This window comes from Dendrobates tinctorius, unplaced genomic scaffold (assembly GCF_039654945.1).
Source record: "Dendrobates tinctorius isolate UK_male_01 unplaced genomic scaffold, ASM3965494v1 ptg000162l, whole genome shotgun sequence".
Taxonomy (NCBI): Eukaryota; Metazoa; Chordata; class Amphibia; order Anura; family Dendrobatidae; genus Dendrobates; species Dendrobates tinctorius.
The window spans coordinates 66,971,744-66,992,030 of NW_027361829.1; the positions used below are offsets into that span (position 1 = coordinate 66,971,744).

Consider the following 20,287-nt stretch of genomic DNA (forward strand, 5'->3'; position numbering starts at 1 on the left):
AAACAGACAAATGTGAACAGGTGCAAGCTAAGAGCCACTCTAAACTGCCACCTGAAGAAGACGGTGTTACCGTCGAAACGCGCTGTGGACTGAAGAAAAACTACCTTGTCTTGGTGTTCCTAGCGCTCCTCTGACCGCGATTTTATTTACCACTGCGCTTGCTCAATGACACAGGAGGACTGCAGTGGTGCACTCTGTCTTGTGTGGGCGCTCTGTCTGGTGCCTCTCTCCTGACTTTCTGCAGCTACTGCGCCCAGAAGTCTAGCGGGTGAGCGGCTTCAGTGAGGAGGAAAAAGCATTGAAGTGAGTAGACAGTAGCCACACATCACCACAATCTCTTCTCTGAGGGAGCATCATTCGGCGACTACAAACAGGCAGGAACCAGGCATCAGAGTGCACCGGCATTGATACTTGGAGTGCTCTGCTGAGCTCCTCCAGTGTCACTGTGCAAGCTCACGCACACACAACCTTGTTTTAGGGTACCGTCACACTTGGCGACGCACCAGCGATCCCGACATTGATGTGACCTGGTAGGGATCGCTGGTGCGTCGCTACGAGGTCGTTGGTGAGATGTCAAACAGTCAGATCTCAACAGCGATGCAGCAGCGATCCAGAACGATACGACGGTTGTTGGGAGCCTGTCTCTCAGACCTGTAGTATTGAAGTCGTTCGTCATTGTCCCTGTCAAACACAGCGATACATGCTGGCCAGCGGGACCCCAGCAATCAAAAAATGGCCCAGGACATTCGAGCGTGATCAGCAACATTGCAGCAGGGGCCCGATCGCCGCTATGTGTCACACGTAGCGAGATCGCAGGCGAGATCGCTGTTGCGTCACAAAATCGGTGATGCAACAGAGAACTCGATAGCAATCTCGATATGTGAGAATGTGGCTTTAGACAGTGTTCACTCTTATAAATCGAACGGTGTCAATCAAGATAAGAGACTGGCTTTACTATACAAATAGGAGGGTGTAACAGTGCACTAAGGCATTGACCACGGCAGGGGTAAATTTGCATATTAGATAAAAGATATTTCAAGAAATATTAAAATCAAACTGTTTATACCTGGTATGATTTTTTTTTTATAGCGGTTCTGTCCATTATATAAATGTTTTTGCAGTTTAATTTACATTTTGGGGGTGTCAGACCTTTAATGAGACAACCACTAACTCTAAACTTTCATGAACGGAATACGGCTTTGGACAACTGCATCAGAAAAATGGAGCATCAAATGCTAAATATATAGTATAAAATTAATCAGCACAAAATCACACAGATTATATACATCTAAATTACAATAGGTGTACAGACTGTGAAGGGAAAGAGGACTTATCTGTCACCTCCTTACCTCAATCATTTCGAAGATGCTTTCTGGATCTAGACTTCCTTTGCCTATTTTTCTCATACAAGTCAATGTACCCTTACTTGTCACAGAGATGAGAAGACTTGCCATAGAACAGGCTTCTTCTTGCAATGTGGCATCTACTACATGTCGGTGACCTATCTGAACAAAGAGCAAAACAAGACAAACTTTTCAGAAGAGCACTAATCATTAAAGAGGAAAAAAAAAGGATGCCTTGCCTTGATAATGGCTCTACCATCATATCTCACCACTCCTGGCCCTGGTGTTATAGAAGACCAGAATTTCCTCACCAGCACTGCTATATACCGTATTTTTCGCACCCCAAATTTTCAGAAGGAAAATAAGGAAAAAAAAATTATGCGTCAAATGGGGGTCTGACTTGCAGTCCAAATTCAGCTTACCGGGGGGGGGGGAATCGGCAGCACAGGTGGCGCGAGGTCACAGGGGTTGTTCGGTGGTCTGGCAATGATATGCCTCCCATCCTAGACTGGTGTGGCAGATATTTTGTGAAACCCATGAGCCCCCGTATATCCATTGCTGCGATGCGGTGACCTCCAGGAAAACCCATCCCAGGCTGATGCGGCAGAGATATGGCAGTGCTCAGTGGTACAGGGGCTCCGCCGACATTTTATGAAAGCCCTCAAGCCCCTGTACATCCATTGTGGTGATGCGGCAGCCTCCAGGAAAATGATCACTGGAGGCAGAGCATGCGCAGATTGAGATCTCAGCACTGAGATCTTTTCTCCCAAGATCTCGTTGCCGAGATGCACCGCCTCCGGTGGCCATTTTCATGGAGGCCATAGAATCGCAGCAATGAAGTGCGGGGGCTCCAGGCTTTCATAAAATGTCGGTGGAGCCCCCGCACCATCGAATACTGTTCACATCAGCCTGGGATGGGAGTGAGATCATCGCCATTTAGCGCCGAACCAGTGCAGAATCGCCCGACTTCTGCTGCCGTCACACTACTGGTAAGCACATTCTGGCTATAAGACGCACCCCCAACCCCCCCCTCAAATTTGGGGGGAATAAAGTGTATCTTATAGTCTGAAAAATTTGGTACAGAATATAAAAACTAAAGACAACGATCTCTATTCTCAATGGAAGTTTATGTGGATTTAAATTATACTTACTCGGCTAAGTGTGACAATACAGGGAACATGCTCCACGTTCAGCCGCATGCAGTCATAAGGATCATCAGAAAGTTCAATGTCTTTGGTTCCCTCGTCATCTTCCAGGACACGCACTTTAGGTATCCTAATTTTGAGAGAGATCACATATAATATTTCTGATCAGCAATTACATCTCTCTAACAGCATTAACTAGAATCACAATGTAGTTTAATGAGGCCTTAAATGGACTTTCCTGTTAATACAAGTTATCACCAATCCGCAGGGTGGGTCATAAACTTGCCAATTGGATGGAACTTTCATTCTCATCACAAAATGGCACGGTAGGTCAGATGCCAACCTCTGCTCTGTTCATTCTCTGTGGAGCTGCCTGAAAAGTAGAGCATCCGGCAGCACTATAGGGTATGAATGGATCGCAAGTGGAGCATGTGCATTGCTGCTCCATTCTAATGAGGATAAAAGTTCCCTGATCTGCCGACTGGTGCAGGGTCCCAGCGGTCAGGCCTCAACTAATAACAGTCCTGTAGATAGTACAAGTCCAGTAAAAAGAAATTAACCCCTTTAAAGGAATTATTAGAACCAGTGATATATTCATTTGGTTCAGTACACTAAAGCATGTACATAGTGCAGGTGAAATGTGCAGGAATTGTTAGGGAATAGTTCAGGTGCGCCCAAACAAAATTTTCACATGTAACAACATGGGAGGCTTTGTTATGCCTAGGCCAAGCACATAACAAAAAAAAAAAATGTAGCTTGGGCACAAATTAGGAATAGAGGAGCCCCCTCCCCGTGCCTGCTATAATCTGTGGCATTTAGACTAGTTGAATGCCAGGATCACAGTTACAGCTGGTTATTGAAAGTGCACACTACAGTGCCATATTATAGTTGGCCAGCGGAAACTTGAAGCCCACCACAATTAACAATGATAACCAAGTCGTACTTTTGCCAGTTCCACGTTTCTATGTGCGGCTTAATAGTAAAAGTAATTAACCTTTAAACTAAAAAGTATTCAGGTATTTAACACATTTTGGACCTGGTCTGACCCTCTGCACTTAGGCAATTGTTTAATGTGCTGCAGTTGAATGGGAGAGATTTCACAATGCAGCACACACAGCTTACTGACAAGTTAACCCAACAAAGGCTTTCTGCATCAGGACATGTGGATCCCATTGCTTTCATGTATTAAGCATGCCATAGGGAGAACTGCACAGGCATTCTTTACATGGTCTTACTGTCATAACACAAGTGATGTGTGCTTTACCCACTAATGCTAGAGAGCAAGCCTGTGACTATGGGAATTACATGGCTGGCTGACTATTTTATGGTCTTTACTGTAAAATACCTTAACGTGGAGTTCACATTATAGACATTTAGCGGGTACCCATAGATCCCTTGTTCTCACATGGGTGCCGTACTTGAAAACTCAATGCAGGTGGGAGTCATCTTGGTTTTAAAATCTATATTTACATGATAAAAAGCAGGCCAATAGCATTGTTTGGCATAGCACGATACACCCTCATTCTGCTGGGGTAATAGCAGCAGCTGCAGCTATGCTGGAGGGACACGGTTAAGCCGAAAGCAGTCGGCGCTGTGGGAACTATTAAAGATCATTTGCACTAATTGACCACCGATCTTCAAGTTGTTTGCTGATCAGCGGTCATTTAATAGTTTATGGATACAGGCAGACCGCTGTAACAATGAGCACTGTAATAGATGGTTTAATGCACCTTGGCTGTCACTATTCTCGGCAGCTCAGGCTCTATATACACAGGACGATGTGCTGCCAAGATCTGTGATCTTTTGTGCAGCAACACTTTCGTTAATCGAGTGATCGGCAGCATGCATGGACTGCAAAATTATAGTAAAACCTTCATTACTAGTAACACTAGTAAGTATAAGCCGAGATTTTTCAGCCCATTTGTTTTAGGCTGAAAGTGCCCCTCTTGGCTTATACTCGAGTCATTGTCCCAGGGGGGTAGGCGGGGGAGGGGGAGCGCAGGAGTCGGCGGCTGTCAGATCATATTCACGCCCTCCTGGCATGGTCTTCTGCACTTCTTTGCTTCTCAGATGGTCTCCGGCAGCTCTTCCTGTGTTCAGCGGTCACATGGTACCGCTTATTAAAGTAATGAATATGCACGCCACTCCACTCCCATAGGCGTGGAGCGCATATTCATTACTTTAATGCATGGCACCACGGGACTGCTGAACACTAGAAGGAGCTGCCGGCCCCGGGATGACGAAGAAGCAAGAAGTGCAGAGACCGCGCCAGGAGGGTGTAAGTATGACGGGGAGGACGGGGGGAGCCATGCGATAATCACCTGTCCCCGTTCCACCGCCGCACGCCGCTGTGTCTTCAGCGTCCTCTTGTTGTAATGTTCAGGTCAAAGGGTGCGGATGACGTGTTTAGTGTGCGCCCTCTGCCTGAACAGTCACTGTAGAGGACCCGGAAGACACAGCGGCGTGCGGCGGTGGAACAGGTGAATATCGCAAGTGCCTGGCCCCCATAGCGCACCGGTGTCCCCGCCTGCTCAGGACACCAGCACCTGGCCCCCCAGCGACGAGAGGTGAGTATGTCTTTTTTTTTTTTTTTTTTTTAAATTGCAGCAGCAGCACATGGGGCATATTATTCTATGGAGCATCTTATGGGGCCATCAACCTTTATGGAGCAGCATATGGGACATTTTTTGTATGGAGCATCTTATGGGGCCCATCATGAACTGTATGGAGCATTATATGGGTCTACTGATTCAATATTGATATTCAAAAACATGTAACCTACTGATGTCTCAATTAATTTTACTTTTATTGGTATCTAATTTTATTTTTTAAATTTACCAGTTGCTGCTGCTGCATTTCCCACCCTAGGCTTATGTGGCGCCCCTGAGGGTTCAGTCGCCACAGAGGTACTGCAACCTCCTCCTGAGGTGTGGTACCCCACCATCCAGGTAAGGTGGAGACACCTGACCACACTCCAACACCTGCATCCCACACAACACAGTAGTGTAGCAAAGCACCCTTTGGTGGCTCCCTGCTTGGAACACGAAGCGTGCTGGGAGGCGGGTGGAGTTTAGTCTGCACTAAAAGAGCGGGAAGAGTTTAGGATTTAGTCAGTCTGACAGAGTCAGTGGAAGAGTGAAGATCCCCTGTGTGGGATGTATGAAGGAAGTGCTGCAGCCGACCTTAGTGACCTGGGTCCGCTGGCACAGGAAAGGAACATTGATAGAAAGCCTGACTCTCTCCATAAGAAGGATTCGTACGGAACGTAAGGAGAGGAGGACTAAGGATTAAGCTTAGAGCAGAACCCTTCCCAAGTTCACAGCGCAAGGCCGGGGTCCGGTCCCCGAGGTTGTATGGATACTAATGGTCCTGCGACAGACACCGGAGAAATAGAAGTTGTCACCACTTTATTCCCACACAAGACTTGGGGGTACAACAGCAACGTGAGTGAGCCGCGACTTGGTAGCAAGGAGTCCCCGAAGCAGGCTACAGCTGTCTGCCGTACAAGTAGAGTTCATAGGAACATCTGACAGGAGGAACTCCAGTGTAACTCAGTACTGTGAGTACTTCACTATAGGCGCAAGAAGGGAGACGCTCAAGAAAGGCACATATGTTGGCGGAGTGTTGGAACGGAGTATTTCATCTTGTCTGGAGGTTGGCTGAGCCCCTGACCCGGAGGACACGGCACGGATGCGGGCACCTGTATGTACAACAGACTGTGAGTAAAGCTTTGGAACTACGTGCCCTGGTGTCCTTCGCTTATTCCTGCGCCAACCCACTCAGCACTGCTACATCTTTGTGCCTAACACTGTACCATCCACGTCTCCCCTCACCGTCACTTCACCTACTCTGCCCTGGGACTACAGCCCTACCTGTGGAGGGCCACACCATCATTGCTGCACTACACCATCTGTCCCAGAGGATCTGCTTGCAGCGTCGGCTTAACATCTCCCTTGCCGAACACCACAGGTGGCGTCACGAATCATTCACTCATAAACTTTATTCCATCACTTAACCCCTTTTACATGGGCGCCCAGGGCCACGGACCGGGTCACCGCTGCTGTGACATTCCCCTTTGAGAGACCGGCCCGGTACCGAGTACCCCACAGCCCTGGGAGGGCGACCCACTTATGCTCGAGTTAATAAGTTTTCCCAGTTTTTTGTGCCAAAATGAGGTGCCTCGGCTTATACTCGAGTATACACGGTAAATAAAATATACCGTATATACTCGAATATAAGCCGAGATTTTCAGCCCGTTTTTTTGGGCTGAAAGTCCCCCTCTCGGCTTATATTCGAGTCATATACACCGGGGGGTCAGAGGGGGAGGGGGTGTCAGGTCATACTTACCCGTCCTGACGCTGTCTCTTGAGCCCCCAGCTTCTCCCCGTGCTCTCTCTTCCTGCCTTCAGCGGTCACGTGGTGCCGCTCATTAAAACTCATGAATATGCGCATATTCATGAGTTTTAATGAGCGGCCCCACGTGACCGCTGAAGGCAGGAAGAGAGCGCGGAGAAGCTGGGGGCTCAAGACACAGCATCAGGACGGGTAAATATAGCGATACTCACCTGTCCTGCGTCCATGGCTGCTTGCTGCTGTCTGTCATCGGTCAGTGACTTCAGACAGCTGAGGGCGCGGTGACGTGATTAGTGCGCGCCGCGCCCCCTGCAGTCTGAACGTCACTGACTGATGACGTGGCAGATAGCGGTGAGCAGCCATGGACGCAGGACAGGAGAGTATCTGACACCCAGCGACGGAGAGGTGAGTATGTCATTTTTTTTATTTTTACATGCTGCAGCAGCGGCAGCACATGGGGAAATAATCTTAAGGAGCTTCTAATGGGGGCAGCACATGGGGGAATAATCTATGGAGCTTCTAATGGGGGCAGTATATGGGGGAACAATATGGAGCTTCTAATGGGGGCACAATATGGAGCTTCTAATGGGGGCAGTATATGGGGGAACAATATGGAGCTTCTAATGGGGGCAGCATATGGGGGAACAATATGGAGCTTCTTATGGGGGCAGTATATGGGGGAACAATATGGAGCTTCTAATGGGGGCAGTATATGGGGGAACAATATGGAGCTTCTAATGGGGGCAGTATATGGGGGAACAATATGGAGCTTCTTATGGGGGCAGCATATGGGGGAACAATATGGAGCTTCTAATGGGGGCAGCATATGGGGGAACAATATGGAGCTTCTAATGGGGGCAGCATATGGGGGAACAATATGGAGCTTCTAATGGGGGCAGCATATGGGGGAACAATATGGAGCTTCTAATGGGGGCAGCATATGGGGGAACAATATGGAGCTTCTAATGGGGGCAGCATATGGGGGAACAATATGGAGCTTCTTATGGGGGCAGTATATGGGGGAACAATATGGAGCTTCTAATGGGGGCAGTATATGGGGGAACAATATGGAGCTTCTAATGGGGGCAGTATATGGGAGAACAATATGGAGCTTCTAATGGGGGCAGCATATGGGGGAACAATATGGAGCTTCTTATGGGGGCAGTATATGGGGGAACAATATGGAGCTTCTTATGGGGGCAGTATATGGGGGAACAATATGGAGCTTCTAATGGGGGCAGTATATGGGAGAACAATATGGAGCTTCTAATGGGGGGAACAATCTATGGAGCTTCTTATGGGGGCAGTATATGGGGGAATAATCTATGGAGCTTCTAATGGGGGCAGCATATGGGGGAATAATCTATGGAGCATTTCCCACCCTCGGCTTATACTCGAGTCAATAAGTTTTCCCAGTTTTTTGTGGCAAAATTAGGGGGGTCGGCTTATACTCGAGTATATACGGTAATAAATATTTATTGAAAAACCATTAAAGACATGGAATCAAAAGAGATCCAAACAAGGAGACAAAAAAGGTGGGTATGAAGTACAATGGACGGCTGCAGTAATGATAGTCTATAAAAGAAAGGATATGGTGTGTTATTATTTATTATTAGAGCACCATTTATCCCATGGCGCTTTACATGTGAGAATATGTATTATATTAAGGTTGAATAGTATATCAATGAATATGGGCAAACATGCCAGTGTATAAGTAAAAAAAAATAAAAAAAAAAAATGAAGATTTCAGCTAGCTGAATGAATACTGACAATATGAACGCAAACAATGAGGTTCATAAATACAACACTTATTAATGAAAATAGAAACTGGTCACATGGAGATAAACCTGGTAAGTAGGCCAGGTGTGTCAATGTAGATTAGGAACATCCCAGCAGTCATAGTTAGCAATTAAGGGCATAAAGCCATATTCCAAATATAGAACATCCCCCCCCCAAAAAAAAAACAAAAAAAAAACACAAAACAAAAAAAAAAAAAAAGCATAAAATATACATATACATACCATATACAAACACATGTACCCACATACATAAATACATACACTTTACTATACATAAATTTACTACTTATTTGTCCCAAGCTATTGGGCTGTATACTCATCTCGCACTTCCATTGTACTTCATACCCAGGTCCTTTTTGTCTCCTTGTTTGGATCTCTTTTTATTCCATGTCTTTTAAAAGATTTATAATAAAAGATTTATTATATATGTTATTTACCCTGCCTGTCATTTTTCCTTTGCTCATGTTTTCTCTATAGCAGTGCCTTAGGACAGTATACTTTTCTGTGTGTTTGCTTTATTAGTTTTGTTCAAGATTAAAAATGTCCATACAGCCTCCAGAAAATGACTGACAATCATTCATCAGACGTAATTGTTCAATGTCTACAATCTGTTTGCGCTCACATCTAGATACGAATTCATGCACACACGGTCTGTACGGCCATCTGCCCTTCCTCTATATACACACACATTATATATATACATATCTAGTGTGTCACCTTACCTGGTATTAAACAGCGCTGCCTTCACGGCTATAGAAATGGTGTCAAACAGGTTGCCGCCACACTCCAGAAGCTGCAAGAAAAGACCGTTTTCTTATATCACAGGTTAGAGTTGACTCCCATGTTGTAGTTTCAAGAGAATAACGTGGTAGAATAAAGAGGTTTTACACTTTTTGGGACACAAACACGAGATGACATCACTGACAAGGCGCCAGTCACCCATACACACAATGAACAATTAGCCAGGAGGTAATTAGTAATGTTAATACTCGTGTAATTGCCAAGTGCTTAATTCAGGCCTTTCATGAGAGAACAAAGGTGCGATTTACAAGAACTTTAATTACTGGAAATTAGATGTTTGCTGAAGGATAAAAGGCATCAGATGCAAACGAAGAATAAAAAGGGGAAATCTGGGTGCGTTATTGCTTTACTCACACGGCAGATGAAATGCACAGAAAAGTCTATATGGAAACTTCACACTGCTTGTCAGAAGAGTTGCAGAAAAACTCCTTAGGATACAGTATGGAGATATTTAGCTTTCTTAACTTCCATCTAATATTATTGTCACTAAAAAGCTGGTCTGGTGTAAGGTTAGGTTCATATTGCGCTCAGGGGCTGCGTTTAACGCATCCGTTACATAGCGGAATTAAAGCTGTGTAACGGATGCGTTAACGCACCAATAGACTGCCATAACATAGCGCTTCGCTAACGTATGTCATAATCGGCATGCGTTAGCGATGTGACATCATTCTGTGACGGACTCTTGGACGCGGTCTGCAGTGTTCGAGGGTCCATCACTGCTAGCGCAAATGGAGCATCTGCGCTAGCGCGATCGCATAACGCGATCAAAAATAAGAGTAGCGTTAGCGCAGTCCGTTTAATGCATGCGTTGAACGGACTGCTCTACCGCAATATGAACCAGGCTTAATAGCAGCAGCTACAAAGGATACAGTAAGGTGGGGAAAGAAGGGGATGAGGCTGCAGTACCGCTTACTTTTTTATTTTCCTTTGTAATGAACTGACAATTTGATTCTTCAGGTCAGTGTGACAGTGATACCAAACATATACTTTTTTATACTTTGTTAAAAAAAATTCTATAATTTGTAAAGAAAAGAAAAAAAAACTATTGCGGTACATTAGGGTGCCAAGGAAACGCAAGGTAAAAATTAAGTACTATATACTTGTGTATAAGCCGACCTCCCTAATTTTGCCACAAAAAACTGGGAAAACTTATTGACTCATGTATAAGCCAAGGGTGGTGCTGCACAAGGGTTAATGGTGGTCCAAGAAGATGCTCCATAGATAAATACCCCACATAAAATGCTGCACAAGGGTTAATGGTGGCCCAAGACGATGCTCCATAAATACCCCCCATATGCTGCTGCACAAGGGTTAATGCTGCCCAATAAGATACTCTATACCACCCATATGCTGCTGCACAAGGGTTAATGCTGCCCCATAAGATGCTCTATAATCCCCATATGCTGTTGCACAAGGGTTAATGGTGCCTCATAAGATGCTCTGTAAATACCCCCCATATGCTGCTGCACAAGGGTTAATGCTGCCCCATAAGATGCTCTATACCACCCATATGCTGCTGCACAAGGGTTAATGCTGCCCGATAAGATGCTCCATAAATACCCCCCATATGCTGCTGCACAAGGGTTAATGCTGCCCCATAAGATGCTCTATAAATACCCCCCATATGCTGCTGCACAAGGGTTAATGCTGCCCCATAAGATGCTCTATACCACCCATATGCTGCTGCACAAGGGTTAATGCTGCCCGATAAGATGCTCCATAAATACCCCCCATATGCTGCTGCACAAGGGTTAATGCTGCTCCATAAGATGCTCCATAAATACCCCCATATGCTGCTGCACAAGGGTTAATGCTGCCCCATAAGATGCTCCATAATTACCCCCCATATGCTGCTGCACAAGGGTTAATGCTGCCCCATAAGATGCTCCATAATTACCCCCCATATATTGCCGCTGCCGCAATTAAAAACAAAATGACATACTCACCTCCAGGTGCTGGTGTCGCCGCTTGATCAGGCGCCCGGCACTGGTGATATTTACCGGTTCCAGCTCCATCGCCGTCCACCGCTCTGTCTCCCGGGTCTCTGCAGTGACGTTTAGCAGAGGGCGCGCACTGACTACGTCATCGCGCCCTCTGCTGAACGTCACAGCAAGAGGACCCGGAGAAACAGCGGTGCATGGCGATGGAACAGGGACAGGTGAATATTGCTCTGCCCCCATCACACTCACCCCCTCCTGGCGCACGGTCTCCTCTGCAGCCCCTGCTTCTCCCTCGGTCTTCTGAGGCTGTGTGCACACGCTGCGGAAAAGGTGCGGATTCATCCGCGCGGATTTTGTACAATCCGCAGGTGAAACCGCAGGTCAAAAGACCTGCGGTTTTACCTGCGGATTGCTCTGCGGTTTTGCCCTGCGGTTTTTCATCTCCTCAATGGAGGAGATGGCAAACCGCAGGAGAATCCGCAGAAAGAATTGACATGTCAATTCTTTCTGCGGATTGAAAACCGCAGATAATCCGCGCGGAAAATTTCGCACCGTCTGCACTGCGGTTTTTGATTCCCATAGGGAATCATTGTACTGTACACCACAGCAGTTTCTGCTGCGGTGTACAGTACAATGATTCCCTATGGGAATCAAAAACCGCAGTGCAGACGGTGCGGAATTTTCCGCGCGGATTATCTGCGGTTTTCAATCCGCAGAAAGAATTGACATGTCAATTCTTTCTGCGGATTCTCCTGCGGTTTGCCATCTCCTCCATTGAGGAGATGAAAAACCGCAGGGCAAAACCGCAGAGCAATCCGCAGGTAAAACCGCAGGTCTTTTGACCTGCGGTTTCACCTGCGGATTGTACAAAATCCGCGCGGATGAATCCGCACTGCTGCGGGTCCGCAGCGGCCAAAACCGCTGTGGAACCGCAGCAAAGTCCGCAGCGTGTGCACACAGCCTTACTGTGTTCAGCGGTCATGTGGTACTGCTCATTAAACTCATGAATATGTGCATATTCATGAGTTTAATGAGCGGTACCACGTAACCCTGAACACAGGCGCAGGAGACCTACGGAGAAGCGAGGGGACTGCAGAGATGTGCCAGGACGGGATGAGTATGATCTCTGACACCCACACTGACCCCCGGTATATGACTTGCGCATAAGCCAAGAGGGGGACTTTCAGCCCCAAAAAATGGGCTGAAAATCTCGGCTTATACACGAGTATATACAGTAGCACGTTTTTGAAGGTCTTACCTCCTAATTTTGTTCCTTTTTGGTCATAGATATTTTATTTTCTTTTTTTAAGATTAGTTATTTACTGGTTGCTCAATGGCACATCATATTGCAGTTTTGTTTAGTATTTATCGTCATGCATATCCCGCGTTATGTATGGTATGTTATACAGTTTACCGTCACTGATATATATATATATATATATATATATATATATATATATATATATATATATATTTACACACACACACATACATACACACACACACTTGAGCAAGTGGTAAATCTAAGTTTAATGTCAACATATTTTACATGGTGAATCCTTATGCCAAAAGGAACAAATTTGAGGGGTAAGACTTACCAATTTGCAAAGTTCATTTTTCCTTGGCACCCTAGGAACATTTTGATCACTTTTTTACATTTTTTTGGGGAAAATGCAGCGAAAAACAACAATTTTGGTGATTCAATTTTTTTTGCTGTTCAGGGTGTGATGTATGGCTTATATAATTATATGTTTTGATAGATAAGACTTTTACAAAAGGCACAATACCAAATACGTTTATTTTTTTAAATTTTATTTTTGAACAGGGGAAACAAAGGGGGTTGATTTAAGGCTGAGTTCACACGTGGCGTTTTTTTCGCGTTTCCGCGGCGGTTTTAACCGCGCGATTTTGCCGCGAAAACGTGAAAAATAAGCATCCCATGCATTCCTATGGGATTCCGTAATGCTGTGCTAATGCTGCGGTTTTTACCGTGGCGGAATCGCTTTGCGGTAAAAAACGCAGCATGCTCATTAATTTGCGGAATCGCGGCGATCCCGCACCCATAGGAATGCATTGTTCCGCTTATTTCCCGCATGTGGCTGTCCACACCATGCGGAAAGTAAGCAGAACATTTGCGGATGGTACCCACGGTCCGGAGGAGAGGAGACTGTCCTCCGGGCACCATATCCCTGTAAAAAATAGAATTTAAAATAAAAATTATTGTTATTCTTACCTTCCGGCGTCCCGCGCAGCATTCCCGCCTCTCTCCACGCTCCCGGTCCCAGTAAGCCTTTGCGAAAATGCCCGCGATGACGTCCGTTCTCGCGGGATCGCGAAGTCTCGCGGTCATTCGCGCAACGTCATCGCGAATTACCGCGAGACATCGCGATCCCGCGAGAACGGACATCATCGCGGGCATTTTCGCAAAGGATTACTGGGAACGGATGCGGGGGACGTCGGAAGGTAAGAATAACATTTTTTATTTTTTTTTACATTCTATCTTTTACTACTGATGCTGCATAGGCGGCCTCAGTAGTAAAAAGTTGGTCACACTTGTCAAACACTATGTTTGACGAGTGTGACCAACCTGTCAATCAGTTCTCCAAGCGATGCTACAGATCGCTTGGAAAATGCTAGCATTTTGCAAGCTAATTACGGGAATTTAAAATGCGATTTTCCCGTGGAATGGAATTCCGGAATTCTCGCGGTAATTTCCGCGAGAGTTCCGGTACGTGTGCACTTAGCCTAAATGATTATTTTTTTGGTTTGATATTTTCAATTTTTACTTTATTTTTTAGCCTCCTTAGGGGACTTGAACCTGTGATCATTTTATACAGAAATACTACGGTATATCAGTACATGGTAGAAATGATGTTCTGTCTCTTCAGCAGGCCCTAGGATTCCATGGCAATCCATTGGCTCCCTGAGATCACGCTGCAGGAAGGCGGATGGGAGACAATTAAAAGCTGCTGTTAGTGACTGACAGTGATATTTAAAGTGTGAAACAACAATTGGAGGTAGCTCTGGTTGCTGCTGTAAGAGGAAGATGCCGGCTGTGTAACATATCCAGTGTACAAAGCGGGCTCAGCTCCTGCTCTATATATCCCACAAGCCATCTGTGATAAAAATGAATGTAACTGGTCAAGGGGTTAAAGTCCTCAATTACTCATTACAAAATTGTCATTTTTTTAGCTTGTTAGTTTTTTTTATATTTAGGAGCCACTACTGTTTTTTACTCTGAAAATACATTTAGGGAAAATGAATAAAAATGAAGAGAGAATGAGGCCAACGCACATGTATGAACAAAGTGACAACTGGGTGTTAATACTTTACATGTTAATAAGGTGTGCCTCTGGGTGGTGTCATACAATATAGGAATACATATATTGCTGTTCACATAAGTCAGCATGGGGTAAACAATTATTATCAAACTCCCTAATCTAAAGACTATTAAAAATTAACCTTTATTCACACTATTATAGCAATATGAAATCTTGCATGAGTCCATATATGTACTAGGACACGAGATATGCCACCTATTCACTCAAATCAACACTATTAGGTGTCCCATACTCATTTCCACGTAATGGTTTTAGGACAGTTTGGTGCGGCCACAACCTATACTATCCTATCTGTTGTGTTCACCATTCTCATATCTGACTAACGCTATTAAGATAGTCCTGAGCCTCGACAACATGTTTCACCAGGCTGACGGGCATCATCAGGGGATTGAGGCTATAAAGATGGTGAACACAACAGATAGGATAGTATAGGTTGTGGCCGCACCAAACTGTCCTAAAACCATTACGTGGAAATGAGTATGGGACACCTAATAGTGTTGATTTGAGTGAATAGGTGGCATATCTCGTGTCCTAGTACATATATGGACTCATGCAAGATTTCATATTGCTATAATAGTATACAACATAGGAATACATACCGCAGTGACACAGGAAATGTTAATGTCCAGTGGACAACTTAGTTATATTTCCAAAAGGAATAACATAAGAACAACATAACCCAGGGATCTATAACAAAGCTCCAGTGTTGTTATTGTGGAAAATGCAAAGGACATGAACTGGATTTAGTTTTGAGAACGTTTGGAGCCAAATTCTTAAGCAAAACACAATAATATGCTATACGTAAAAACAACACAGATAAGTGCCACTTGCATATGAAGAAAAGTCTTTTAAAGCAAGATAGCACATCTGTCACACTGCGGACTCCGAGTGACAATAACACAGAATGGCGTATGTACGGCAGGTAAGAAAGACATTTCGCTATACGAGTGTCTAAAGTCATGTGCGCTTTTCACTCACCAGAACGTCCACATACAGGACCCAGCAGTGCTCACCGGGCAGAATACAGAGGGATTGAAGGTCAATGCTGCTCTTGTTATCAAATATTTTGTACAGCATGTTGGCAATCTCCGTGCCGAGCTCTTCTCCTCCGCGTCCTTCAAACTCTGGTGTGGCGTTAGCAGAACTAGAAAAGAAATAAATAGTGATACATTCCTTCCTGAAGAGGTTAGTAGGTGTATTACCCTCTACTAGAAGCTCTATCATCACTTAATGATTGGTGGGAATCTGACCTCTGGGACTGTCACCCATTCTAAGCACGGAGGGGCCACAGCAATGTGTCAGCCCCTTTTCAGCATGCACATTGGCCCCCAGGACACCTACTGTTCAGAGGAAATGGGGCATCACCACTTTCCAGAGAACTGGCATGGCTGCAGTATGATTAAGTGCTGCGTCTTCCTATCTGAGTCTGTCCTGAGCAAAGGTGTCGTTTGCCATCCGGCCGTGCTAGGAAAATCTAGAAGTGGACGCAGCACTACACCACTTAATTCTCAGGACTGATGGAGGTCTGAAGGCACAGTCCCCATCAATTGTAGCCTACTGGTATATCTATATGCCATCACTTTAAAGGATGGGTGTACCTCTTTAAGAATTCAAACCTATTAGAAGTTGCAAGAATTAAGGTACTGTCACACTTAGCGATGTACCAGCGATCCCGACCAGCGATATCACGCGGTCAGGATCGCTGGTGTATCGCTAAGTGGTCGCTAGTGAGCTGCCACACAGGCAGATCTCACCAGCGACATAGCAGGGGTCGGGGGTCGCTACTTACCTGTCAGACGAGGCGATCCTGACGTCCTCCCGCCCGCGTCCACGCGTCGCTCGTCGTCACAGCAAGAAGCTGACGACGAGAAACGGTCCAGGACGTTCTCGCGCGATCAGCGATAACCAGTGGGGGAGCGGTCGGAGGTAAGTATCACATAAAGCAATATCTCTATAACATCACAAAAACCAGTGATGTTACAGCGATATTGCTAGCGATATCGCTTAGTGTGACAGGCCCTTTACATAGTCAAATGTATGATATGCAGTACGATTCCTATGATCCCTGGGTTACTAGATAGTCATATCAAACAGTTTTCACCTTTGTAAACTAGTTCTTCCTGCTCCAAGTCTGCACTTGTGTGAAAAAAAACAACTTATCAGATGATGGATTAACAAATTAAGTGGCATCTGTCAGTAGGATCTATCCTCTTAATCCATCAACAGGGGCAGGCAGGTCCTAGAAAGATGAATAAAGTGATAACCTTGATGCTGACCTTGATATACAATGTGATTTTCTGTTTTTAATTTTTAAGATTCTCTCTCTTACAGTTGAAGTGCAACTACTATACAAATTACAGACCTCTCCATTCTTTGTAGGTGGGAAAACTGCAAAATCAGCGGTGTATCAAATACTTATTCCCCCCCTGTATGTACTGCTGTAATGCTAAATCTGCAGCTTACATAATGGCTCCATCCTGTGATTGGCAGGCATCTGGGGGTGAGCGAGTCAGCCTGTGCCCAGATGTGCAGATTCTGGGTATAGCCTACTGATCTACTGCTTCCAAGAAGTCAATGTGGTCATGATGATCTCCAGAGGCGCCAAATAAACTCCATGTGCTTATATGACCAAAACAACTTTTTATACAATGGATGCAGTTAACCATTTAAAGTTGAACGTTTTTGAGCTTTTGCATCATGGAAAAATCCCAAGTTTCAGCTGTTTATGTCTTAATGAGTCATGTAATTCTGAGCATACGATGTCTCTTTAAGTCCGAAGATAAAGCAAAAACATGTTTCTAAACATAATATATAAACTAATGATAAATAAAAGAATATATATAATACTGTGAAATAAAATGAATAATGATGGACAAAATATGGTTTTACACCACAATGAACATAAGCATATAAAAGATACGATGTAATAAAAACCAAAATAATTGTTAAAAATATATATCTTATCTATAGGTCTGCAGACATACTGCATACATATTTGTGACACCATGTGTGTCTTAGTATTACATGTATGATCTGCATAGGCACACTGACACCTACTGGTGTATTGTTGAATTGCAATTGCACTTTATGTACTGTGCACAGACATAGTTATGGTTTTTTTATTTTATTGCAGAGCACTTTATTTCTATGACACAATGTGTTAAGTATATATAGATTTATAACCAACATAATTTTGCACATTTAATATTGGTGTGTATTTATCACAATTTTTGCACATATGTAAACGGTATAATTTATGTCTGGGTAGTTTCCCCTTTAATATTACATCTGTCAGCATATGCTTTATAAACTGGTTTTGACCTCCTATTGATATGTAATTTTAATATATGATTTTGTTGTATTAATAAATATTGTAATCATCAGGGACTTCTGGTCGTTATGTGGTTCTTCTGTGTTGTCTTTGGTAAATTACGACTGTCCTGATTACCTAAGTCCATTGTTTAGCTAGCAAACAATTACAAAAAAATTATATATAATCATCAATAAAACATTAATTTTTGATTGCTTGCTTTCCTTACTTCCTTCTTTGTGTGGCTCTATATACATGCAAAGTATACATGATATAGCAATCACAAATATTCAAATAGCATAGATTTGCAGCAATGCTCTTTTTCTCCCAATGGATAATGAATGACAATAAATGTATATTAAATTTCTATATGTTATTTATTAGATGTCTCTTACCTCTTAAGAATATGAAAAAAGGACTAAGAACTAACTAATGAATAGCTTGCACTATAAATAATGAATTTGCATCAATTGTGCATGCATCTTCAAAGAGGGTTTGTGCCTCATGCAGATGAACAGGTTAAAAGAGCAATGCTAGTTCACATAATGGTAAAATACCCAGGGAAAGCCATAGAGATCGCAAATACCATCCCATGCATATGGGGGGGGGGAGGGAGAAGGAAAACAGATTAAGGCTGGTTTCACATTAGCACTTTTGTGCGCAGCGCATCATGCGCACCCGTGCGCATGCGCACCTATGTTTAACATGACGTGCGCATGGTCTTGCGCACACTTGCATTTTCGTGCGCATGCGGTTTTTTGTCTTTCGCGCCAGGCGCGCCAGACGCAACATGTTGCATTTTTTGGTCCGCCCTGTCTCGTCAAAAAAACGCATGCGCACACTTGCGCACAGAATGCGCAAAAACAACACATTGAAGTCTATGGGAACGCATGCGTGCGCATGGTCTTGCACACGCTTGCGTTTTTTTGCACATGCGTTTTTGAGGCAAACAAGTCTGGAATGTGGTCTAGACAATGGAAAAAATGTCACACCTAAAAACGCATGCGCATAAAAAACGCAAACGCATACAAAAACGCAAGCAACGCTGCGTTTTTTTGACGCATCAGCGTACGCATGACGCTAAAAAAAACCGCGCGTTTGTTTTGCGTTTTTCTTTGCGTTTTTTATGCGCACGATGCGCTGCGCAAAAAAAACGCTAATGTGAAACTAGCCTTAGTCACATAATTACCAAGGGAGACCACTCAGTCCTCAAATGCCCTACGCGTGTCGCTGCTGCTGCAGGTTCCTCAGGGGAAGTCATCCAGAGTACTTTAATGACAGGCATTGGGAGTCTTCAGCAGACTCGTAGTATCATGACAACCCACAGGCGCCCCACGATCACGTGACGCGGCACCAATGGGCGGGATGAATTAAGTGATACCGGCGGTCATGTGTTAAACCCCACTGTGAGTGACTGACAGCACAATTTAGCTGGTTACCAGCCGCGTTCCCAGCTTAAATCAGTCATCATGTGCAGGGAAAGATGCGGGCTCAGCGTGTGAACCCGCATCAAAATAAATATACGTCATAAGTCGTGAAGGATTAGGAAGGCATGTAGTCATTTCAGTAACTTCGTGAAAACGATCATGGAAAGGGCCTCACATGTGCATTACCGACACTTCCAGCTTTTTCTCTCTTCTGCACACAATGGTGGGCACATGACAACTATTCTTTCATTCAAAGTGCCAGGGCCCAACTCCATATTAGGCTTTCGAGTATTCCATAAATGTCCATTATAAAAATAGAAATTTATAACATTTTTACTTTAAAATATCACAACCGGAACCAATACCTGTTAAATAAATTATGCTTAATTTTATGCAACAAGACGTTAACACAGGGTTTTAAGAGAGGGCGAAGTTGCACAGATTCACTGCGTCATTTCTAATGCTATATAAAGTGGTCAGAGAGTCTTCCAGACTAGTGATGAGTGAGAGTGCTGGGATAAGGTGTTATCCGAGCATGCTCGAGTGCTAATAGAGTATCTTCAGCCTGCTCGAATACTATTTGAGCTGCCGTGGCTCCGTGTCTCGCGGCAATTCTACAATCGCAACACATGCAGGGGGGTTTCCTGTTAGGCCATCCCTGCACGCGCTGCGGCTGTCGGACATCTGCAAGATATGGAGACTCGAACATACTATTTGAGCATGCCGAAGATACTGATAGCACTCGAGCATGCTCACTCATCACCATTCCAGAACTGAACCCAACAGTGCACTGCAACGCCAGAGCGCCATGTCCCTACCTCAATGACG

The 20,287-nt window shown here is 44.5% G+C and overlaps 1 protein-coding gene across 1 annotated transcript in view; it reads right to left on the reverse strand.

Moving 5' to 3' along the window:
- EXOSC7 (exosome component 7) overlaps positions 1 to 20,287 on the reverse strand; it is a 59,888-nt gene that overhangs the window by 15,285 nt on the left and 24,316 nt on the right. Inside the window, exons 4-7 of the mRNA XM_073550082.1 lie at positions 15,701 to 15,866; positions 9,363 to 9,433; positions 2,495 to 2,618; positions 1,350 to 1,505 (exon numbers count right to left, since the gene is read on the reverse strand). Coding sequence (XP_073406183.1) covers positions 1,350 to 1,505; positions 2,495 to 2,618; positions 9,363 to 9,433; positions 15,701 to 15,866 — 517 coding nt within the window. The remainder of the gene's footprint in view (positions 1 to 1,349; positions 1,506 to 2,494; positions 2,619 to 9,362; positions 9,434 to 15,700; positions 15,867 to 20,287) is intronic.